This window comes from Mus pahari, chromosome 7 (assembly GCF_900095145.1).
Source record: "Mus pahari chromosome 7, PAHARI_EIJ_v1.1, whole genome shotgun sequence".
NCBI classification, from domain to species: Eukaryota; Metazoa; Chordata; class Mammalia; order Rodentia; family Muridae; genus Mus; species Mus pahari.
This window is the reverse complement of record NC_034596.1, coordinates 32831477-32841249: the sequence shown is the minus strand read 5'-3', so window position 1 is coordinate 32841249 and position 9773 is coordinate 32831477. Positions and strand designations below refer to the sequence as shown.

General features: G+C 38.4%; 1 protein-coding gene across 17 annotated transcripts in view; it reads left to right on the top strand.

The window, feature by feature from the left end:
* The window catches only part of Hdac9 (histone deacetylase 9), an 822768-nt gene that overhangs the window by 458073 nt on the left and 354922 nt on the right, over window positions 1–9773 (top strand). For 11 of the 17 annotated variants that reach the window (XM_021201632.2, XM_029540516.1, XM_029540524.1 and 8 more), the window contains 4 exons: window positions 1467–1708; window positions 5540–5690; window positions 6787–6913; window positions 9147–9268. In XM_021201632.2, the coding sequence (XP_021057291.2) occupies window positions 1467–1708; window positions 5540–5690; window positions 6787–6913; window positions 9147–9268 (642 nt within the window). The remainder of the gene's footprint in view (window positions 1–1466; window positions 1709–5539; window positions 5691–6786; window positions 6914–9146; window positions 9269–9773) is intronic. The other 6 variants (XM_029540526.1, XM_029540520.1, XM_029540519.1 and 3 more) reach the window with 3 other exon arrangements.

Below are 9773 nucleotides of genomic sequence, written 5' to 3'. Positions count from 1 at the left end.
CTATAGGTGAAACAACAATATGAACTAATCAGTACCCCCAGAGCTCGTGTCTCTAACTGCATATATAGCAGAAAATGGCCTAGTCAGCCATCGTTGGGAAGAGAGGCACCTTGGTCTTGCAATCTTTATATGCCCCATACTGGGGAATGCCAGGGCCAAGAAGTGGGAGCAGGTGGGCAGGGGAGCAGGGTGGGGGGAGGGTATAGGGGGAATTAGGGATAGCATTTGAAATGTAAATGTAGAAAATATCTAATAAAATAAGTTTTGAAAAAAAGAATAGACGGTGAACCTAGCAGCCTGTGTGTGGCATGCTTGACTTACTGAACCATTTTTCTGCGCTCCTCGCTCAGAAGGTTAAAATATTTTAAATGTTGTTGCAGTTGAAATTTCTGGTCATCTCTGTCTATGCTGGGTATAATATCTGAGTACTTGGACACCAATTTTAAAGAGCTATCACCTCAGCTTCCCAGAGACCTGTTGGTCTTTACCTGCCCTGTTTAACTTAATTACAAAACCTCTCTGGTTCCTCTGGGTAGATGAACTCCTCAGAATGTTTCACCACCAGCTGGGCATGGGTACTGAACAAGCAGAGTAGACAGTAGCCACCTGACTATCCGCCCCGCCTGCAGCTTTGCTGCTTAAGTCTTTTTTTGAGTCTTTCTATATATGAATATTTTTTATCCATTTAGATATTGTCTTCCACAGTTATCCTTGGGTCATTTTTTTTCCCTTTGGTGGTTTGACTAATTATTTACTTGAAGTTCCCTCATACTTCTTTCTCCCTTGTTTATTTTAAGAATGAGGTTTCCACAATTTAAATGATTGCTATTTAAACATCACCTCTCAGGTACTGGGCTACTCTCACTTCTCCCTGTGGGGATTTGGCCCATTGCTCTGGTTAATCACCATCACCTGAACCTGGATGTAGTTTCTCCCATGTCCTCCTCAGGTGTAATGGTGAGGCAGATATACTGCATGACACGCTTAAGTTAAAGTAGAATTTATCTTCTGTCTCTGAGTATAAAACTTTTTATAAGTCCATGAATTCTTGTGACAGAGTTCCCTTTTTTGTATGACATCTTTCCTTATCTTGGTTTTCGAGGTCTTCCTCGGCTTACATTAGTTAAATGGTCCAGTCTAATACATTTTATGAATGATTCTTGGTATGACTAGTTGAATCCATCTGTTTGAAAAAAAAAAAAAAAAAAAGACGACGACTGTAGTAGAAGATTCAGAGCAGAAAGCATTCCTGAGTAAAATTTAACCTAGGTACCCTTTACCAAAACTGATGTACAGAACACAATTCCTCTTCAATATGAAGCAGAGATTATACCCATTTCTTTATAGAGGTGCTTATATGTGCTATACGGGGTATAGTGCTTTTTTGTTCTTGGTATATTACAAACCCACGTGCTAATTTCCAAACATCTCTACCCCGTTCTCTGTCTTCCTTTCTGTGTCTCCAGTGGACGTGAAATCAGAGGTTCCTATGGGCCTGGAACCCATCTCGCCTTTAGACCTAAGGACAGATCTCAGGATGATGATGCCTGTGGTGGATCCTGTCGTCCGCGAGAAGCAACTGCAGCAAGAATTACTTCTTATCCAGCAGCAGCAGCAGATCCAGAAGCAGCTCCTCATAGCAGAGTTTCAGAAGCAGCACGAGAATTTGACAAGGCAGCATCAAGCACAGCTCCAGGAGCACATCAAGGTAGCAAATGTGTCTTTGTCTCTGACTTCTCAATCAGGGCATCTACACCATGATGTGGGCATAAGACCGGCCCCTGGGAGCACTGATGGGGAATTTTCCTGTGATTAAGACACGGATATGTGGCTTGAAGGAAAGTGTGGTTGTACTAGTTGGAGACTTGGGTAAGTACCTGGTAAACCCTTGCTTTGGTAGTGGGAGAGCTCTGCTCACTTTACCCTTTCCCTCACAGACTCACTGGTAGCAACAGGAACTTTCCATTCTCATGGATACTCTCTCCTGTGTGCTCCTCTGCCCTGTATAGTTACCACCAAGAACTGGACAGGTCCATGCTATATTACTAAAGAATCTGTGTGCACTATTTACCAGGAAGGATAAATTCTTCCTGTGAAGAGCGACGGCCCTCTTCTGTTGTGTCTTTGTTTTCAATCTAGGGCAATACTAATTCTTCCTTATAGAAAATATCCCATAGAGCTTATACTCAAAATAAGTGAAAAGATGAAGGGAATTTTATATGCAAAAAGTGACATAAATGTTTCAATGGTTTTATAGACTGTTATTTCAGGGGAAATATAGCATTAGCTCAGAACTTTTACTGACATCTGGTGATTGTATATATGTCAAATTGTTCTTTTTCATCTTCAGAATATTCACTGGAAAAATATCACCATAGATTGATTTTTTTTTTTAATAATTGGCAAAGACATTTAGTAACAGATAACTTGGAGGAGGTGGTGGCACATGGCTCTTATCTCAAAGCTTGAGAAGCAAAGAGGGGAAGGTCTAAAACTTGAGCTACAATGTGGCCCAGTGTTTTCAAAATTTTAAAAACGCATGGGAATGTTTTAGTTCAACAAAATAGACATTTAATTTGAATTTATTTTTTTAAAAGCACAAAATATTTACAATACAATTTTATTTTATTGTCAACTCCTTCAAAGATGACTTAGAGGTGATAATCAATTGAATTATGGTCTTTGTCATATTTTACTATGTGGCATTCTAGGTACTTAATCTCTTGTATATCAAGCACAAATACATGAATGTGGTATTAATATAGATAACTAACTTACAGCACTAAATTACAATGTCTAAGAAGATGAAAGTGCTATTTTCTTCCCCATTTCCCTTGTTCTGCAAGATATATTATTTGCATACAAGGCTCCTAGATGCCTAATATAAAACATATTCTCTTTCCTTTACTAGTGAACTTTCCTTTACTAGTAACTTTTATATTATTGCTCTATAACACAGCTTAAAAACAAGATTGAAGGGTTCTGTATGTGTGTTTCCAATGAAATCACTGTCTCATATTTATATGAATATCATTCACATATTTTGTACATTTATTTTTGAATAAATGCCAAAGTGTTATTTCAGTTTGACCCTTGAAACGGTAATCGATGTCTAGATCTCTTTCTTCAGTCCTTTTAGCCATGTTAACAGAGCAATGAGGCATGAGTAAGATTTACATTCTTCACTTTGCTTCGAGTTCTGAATGACTATCTGGTTCATTTTCTTTTGTGTTCCAGTCCTTTGCCACATGTAATAAGACAAAGAGAAGCAAGTTGCATTGCTCATTTTTAGATTTCTTCTTTTCATTAGTGTTTGGTGCCTTTCTTACTGCTAGAGTCAATTGTGAGTAATTTATCGTTTGACTTCACCCAGAACTTAAGTGTAGGAAATTGCTTCTATGGCACAAACAAAATGATATGGCAGGTTGATTGACATCTGGAAAGACATTGGAAAAGAGGCACTTCAGAGAATAAGGATTATAAGGTGGTGAAAGGAGCTTTATAAAGACGATATTCCTACATAGTACATTATTTTGTGAGGGGTTGGAGACGTGTCTACATGTTCTTTTTAAGATTTGGGAAGTTTTATAGTTCGTTAGCTTTTCTATTTTGCTCTGTTACTGTCATATGGGTAGGTCTAAGGGTTAATGCTTTTAACGTTCATTGAGATTTGTTTGCATGAGGAAGGCAGTATACCACACTTTAACAGCATTGGCTTTGAACTCTGACTCTCGTCCTCATCAGCACCTGTTTCCTTCCATCCTGGTCTATTGGTTCTCCCCTAGTCAACTAGGCAGAGGGAAAACTTAGTGTGACTTTGTAAGCCACATGGAAGGCAACTAGAATGTAGACACTCAAAACTCTGTTGTCTTCCCTGTCAGCTGGCAAAGCTCCGCAGTCCCCATACTTCAAGCAGGCTAAAATGTCTGGAAATAAATGTGAAGTTTTATTCATTTTAATTTTTAGATAGGCTTCATTATATCTTGGCTAAATGTTGTGGCCAAGGTCATGAGTATGTGTGCTTTTCCATTTCTAGAAGGAATTAGAGTTCAATTTGCAGTGAAGCTTTGGATAAAGCATTAAATAAATTTGAACCGTATTGCTATAGACTTGACATTAAAACAGAATTTAAACATAACTATGAATTCCTAATTAACAGTGGGTATTTGAGAGTATCTATTAAATGTTAAATTAAAAAAAAAAACACCATGATTTTCAGACTTAATATGGAGAATAAACAGAAGAACTCCCTATCATGTACTTGAGTTTGGGTAAGGCTCTTGCGGTTGGCATAAAAAGTTGCCTTCTTGAGGCTCCAAAGAAACAAGAAGGTCCTGACAGCACTCTACACAGCCTTGCATTTTGTTCTATTATTTGCTATAAAATAGAGGTTTTTAATTGTCTCATCTTCAAAGGATAAATTATACTTTAGAATTAAGTTATAAATAGTAATAATTGAAATTGTATCATTCAAAACTAAAAACTAAATTTTGTATTAATTATGAATCTGATCCAAGAGAAATTATTGTTTGTCTTACTTTAATGAACAGAGGTTCTTTGTAGCTTTAGTATGTTGTCAAAGCTCAGACCCATCAGTGCCAGAAACTAAGTAGGGCTCCAGAGTCTTTTGTTGTTCACTCGGTACATTTGTTTTTCTTGAGATACATACATAATACATACATACAGGTAAGTAGGTAGATAGATAGATAGATAGATAGATAGATAGATAGATTGATAGATATAGAGATTATATATATTCTGATATATATATATTCTAGGTCTGTAAGGAAGCTGATATCTTTAAAAGGTCATAACAAATAACCTTGTATTTTTGTTTTGAATTAAATTCAGAGAATTCAGAAAACCAGTGCATGTAAGAGCAGTTTGTGGAAGTGGTTTCATTTGCAACTATGTTTCCAATTCTGAAGTTTTCCTGTGTTAGATGACAGTCCTGAAGCTTCTGTATTTTCTAGAGATGTATATGGTTATGTAGATTACCTCACTCTAAGAACTGTCTCTATGAGGTGGTAAATGTCTTAGTGCTTGTTCTATTTCAGGTAGACTTTCCCAAAATTACCTCACACCTTACCATTCTGTTCACTTGAGCTTTATGCTGTATCTCAGTGTAAGAACTGATTATTTCAGTTGTCTATTTATAGTATGAGAGACTTTGTGTAATAGACACCTGGGCCGTTTCTGTCTTTGTATGTTCCTACATTTTATAAGTATATAAGTACACAGGGAAGGAAACTAAAGGTTCAGGCCAACAGCATTCAGATGACCTGTGGGGACTTGGTAATGATTGTTGATAGGGAGACACAAGGAATAGAATAATCTAAAAAGCTTGCTTGTTGTAGATATAAAAACCATCATGACTTTAGTTTCCTGTCTTCATATTTCAATCATAAAAAGGTGGTTGAAGCACAAACTAAATACTATCAAGTTCCAAAAGCTGATTAACATTGCAATTTGGTGCAGTGAGTGATGACTTTGAACCTTAAAGAAATTGCACACTCTCATGTCTTTCTCTTCTCGCAAGTTACAACAGGAACTTCTAGCCATAAAACAACAGCAAGAACTCCTAGAAAAGGAGCAGAAACTGGAGCAGCAGAGGCAAGAACAGGAAGTAGAAAGGCACCGCAGAGAGCAGCCGCTTCCTTCTCTCAGAGGCAAAGATAGAGGACGAGAAAGTAAGAGACACCGGGGTAACAGACACACTCGCTTCCCAATCTTTAGCTGACCGTCGCAGGGAACCTGATAAATAATGAAAAATAAACTTGTCGAAAATGTCCTTGTCTAATGGAAAGAATAACGTATAGACTAAAGTGCCTGTTCACATGAGCTCTGCAGCGCTTAATGGGAAGTAAACACAGCATTGGCAAAGACACAGACTGGTTCATTGGACTTTGAAAGTAAAATCGTGCTGAAGTGACCGAGCTTAAGACTGCCCGTTTAGTAATAAAGTAATATCTATGTGTTTTCAGTTCTTCCTTCTTCCTGCCCAGGCAGTCACTGTTCTGAACATCATGGTGTGCCTCAGTTCCCTATTGGTGTACTTAGACTCTGGGAAGACTCAAGGCGGAACACTTGCAAACTAATGGTCCACAAGAGGGAGACATATCCAAATGATTGCCCTCTCCCCAGGCAGTTCAGGCTCAGGGCGTTGCTAAGTGTGGTGGTTTGAACTGAAATTACCAATGAAATAGTACTTGTTTAAGACTCAAATGAATTCTACGACAATGTTGAATTTATAGACAAGCAACTTAGCAGACCATTTTAATGTATTGCAGCTATCTACCACATTCCCCAAGATCCCTAATTTTAAAAAGATAAAATAATATTAAAAACTAGTGTTTTGTTCCTATTTATGCATCCATTTTTGTAAGTGCTGAGGCCTGAACATAGAGCCCCATAAATAGCAAAATAAAAAAATGGCAAGCAGTGCGCCGCCATTAAGTACAGCCCCAACTGTCAGCAATCTCCTCTTTAAATTTAAAGATGGACTGATGGTAGTTCACTGAATTCCCTTCCTATAAAAACGATCACAAAAAATCATTGAAGGTATTTTTGAGAAAAAAAAAATGTAACGTAAGGAACAGTTAAAAGATAGACTTCTTCCATTGTCTAAAGCCTGTATAGATTTTTTTTTTCTTTTAATAGGAAAGCACTATATGCTGTGGCCAGTGATATTTCTTCATAACCTTTGTTGAGTGTTCTTGAGTGGCGAGAGGAAGTAACTCACAGTCGGTGTCTGTGTCCCCGTGTGTATGTGTGTGTGTGTTGCAGGGGCAGTGGCAAGCACAGAGGTTAAGCAGAAGCTTCAAGAATTCCTGTTGAGTAAATCGGCAACGAAAGACACTCCAACCAATGGAAAGAATCATTCCGTAGGCCGCCATCCCAAGCTCTGGTACACGTATGTTCTGTGTTTGGCTTTTCTTATCCTGGGGTTTGAGAGCACACATGTTCTTTTTCTCTGGCTGAGCTGGGCAAAAATTCTGGGCCTGCTACTTCTCAGCTTTGTAGCCACAAATTTCTGGAACTCTATATATCAACTTTCTTCTCTACAAAAAGGATTACAACAGTGCCTACCTCTAGAGTTGCTAATACGGTCATAAGGGAAACAAACAAACAACATTACACAGTAAATAGGAGCAAGCAGAGCTCAGTTATGGTTAGCATCTATCACCGTGAGGGCAGAGAAGATGATCTTCTTTGTTGAATGAATAACTGGAATCCCGGAGAGCCCAGAGATGGTTTTGAATCCTCATCTAGTGCATCTGATATCTGTGCAGAATTTATAAATGTTTAGCAGATTGTGGCTTTATTTCGTTTCACTTGGCTTAATATAAAGTGGAAACCAGAGCTATTTTTGAGAAATTTAGACTGTTTTTTTTTTTCTATTGTTTTTAAAAAAGAAGAGAAGGAAATGAAGGTAAGGGAGGAAGAAATATCAAGAAGCCTAAGCCCCTCCCCGCTGTAGCTCATTTCTTTCCACCGGTGAGATAAGAGCCTGGCCTCTGAGATACAGACAGACAACAAGATACCTGGTATTCTTGGAGCTTTTATGGGACCTCATTTCCCCAAGTCCATCAGAGATATTATATAAAACGCCATTCTTTCCTCTGAAGAGATAGGAAGAATGTGTTTGCCCCCTCAGAATCAGATCAAAGACTAGATATGCAAATCATATTTGATTATAGGCTACTGGATAATGGATTCAGTTCTCACATAAACGTGTTTGTTGAATGGCCTTAAGATTCTGGGTGAATATGTATTTCAGTTCCTTGTATCAAGGACAGGAAGTCAATACTAATTATTTTATGGAATTTGGAAGCATGCCAAGAGTTTCAAAGAACAGTCGCTCCACTTCTGAGTCCATTCTGTAGGTGACTGCTTTCCTGTTCATCTGAACCTGACGTAACAGGCAGACTTCAAAATATTCCAGACATCTGAACAATTGTGTCCTTTGTATCAGCTGGCCTGAGAAATCAGTCAGTATCACAAATTACCTGAAATAAATAAGATTGTGCTACCTAAAAGTGTCTGCATACTATCTGACTGATTCATAATGCTTTCAGAGTTAGCAGATTTAAAGAAAAGATAACATTAAGTCTCTAGTGAGAAACAACTATTAGGAAATAATTCATCTGTGGAGACTTCTTCAGCAGTTCCCTTGAGCATATTAGACATGGCTCCTCATGTCAGTAGTGATCATGGAATATAATTCCAGCTAACCATAAATCATTCATTTTAGCAAGTGACTATGTAGCTCTGGGCAATTTCCTTGAATTCTCAAGGGAGCAGTCTCCCTCTGCATACAAAGGGGATAAGGACACATTTCGATGCTTTTTACCAGTTACAAGTATGTGAAATGATCTTCAATAAGTTCATTGTTGAGAGTGTATTTCTCAAATAAAATTTGTGGTGGATCAGTCAGTGTGGCAGTGGCCCTGTGGCCTGAGCACTTTCTCCATTATGTATAATAACTGTGGTGTTTGTACACACTGGATCTTCTGCGTTCAGCCCTCTGAAGCCTTCTCCCATAGCACAATTGCTTCATTTCAATGAATTCCTCCAAGGAAGAGAACAGACTTTTTACGACTTGGTTTTATATTGAAGGAGAACTTGCTTTCCTTCCCACACATCTGGAGTGCCCATGGGAGTCAGGACTCTGAGACTTCCGGAGCTGTTGTCTTTTTTAGTGCAAAGATCATCCTCATGGGCTTGGCTATTGCTGTGTGGCAGTACCGAGGGCTTTGAACATCCTCACTTCTACTGTGGCTGTTCTACAGTGCTGATTCCAAGGGATCCAAACAGTAGCTTTTTTTTTTTTTTTTTTTTTTTTTTTGTAAAATTTGAGATCTCATACATAGTAATTTCAAATAATAGAAATCTCAATCCTTCTAACTAAATGAAGTTTTCCACATGACTGAGTGACCGAATGTAAGGTGCATAGCTCTAGGACTCCTGCCCCGTTCCATATTTTGCTACAGTGAACTTGGATGCATGAGGCTGTGGTTTGGATGCGCTACAGGGGAAGGATATAAATGCAGCCAAGGCACGGGACAGCATGGGAAACTGAGTGTTTCTGCCTCACATGAGCTAACTAAGGTAGCATCAAGATGAACCTTCTTTGTTTTCTGCAGGGCTGCCCACCACACATCACTGGATCAAAGCTCTCCACCCCTCAGTGGAACGTCTCCATCTTACAAGTACACATTACCAGGAGCTCAAGATAGCAAGGATGATTTCCCCTTGCGAAAAACTGGTAAGTTGACATAAGGACCCTATTAACTTTCTCCTGGCATCCTTCCCTCTCGTTATGCTCAGCTCTAGATGAAAATTAAAGAACTCGAAGGGTAGGTAGATATCCATGCTCACTGTCACATTGAAACAAACACACTTGAGCACAGGCAAACACGATTCCGAGAGAGAGAGAGAGAGAGAGAGAGAGAGAGAGAGAGAGAGAGAGAGAGAGAGAGAGAGAGAGAGAGAATACATAGATGCATAATTCTCCATTCCTTATTTCTGCATGAGTCCATTCACTATATAATCAAAGAATTGTTGTTATATTGAAAAGTTCACCATATCTGGATTAGCAATAAAGGTTACAACAAAAGATAAAATAAGATGAGCCTGTCATTCCTCAGAAAATAGAACTCTTGTTCATTTTAAAGGCTTGTAATATCCTCTTTTACTTGTCTCCTTTTCTTAACACTCTTAAAGGTAAATATAGTAAGCTTCATTTTGCCCAAAAATATTTTTTTAATTTT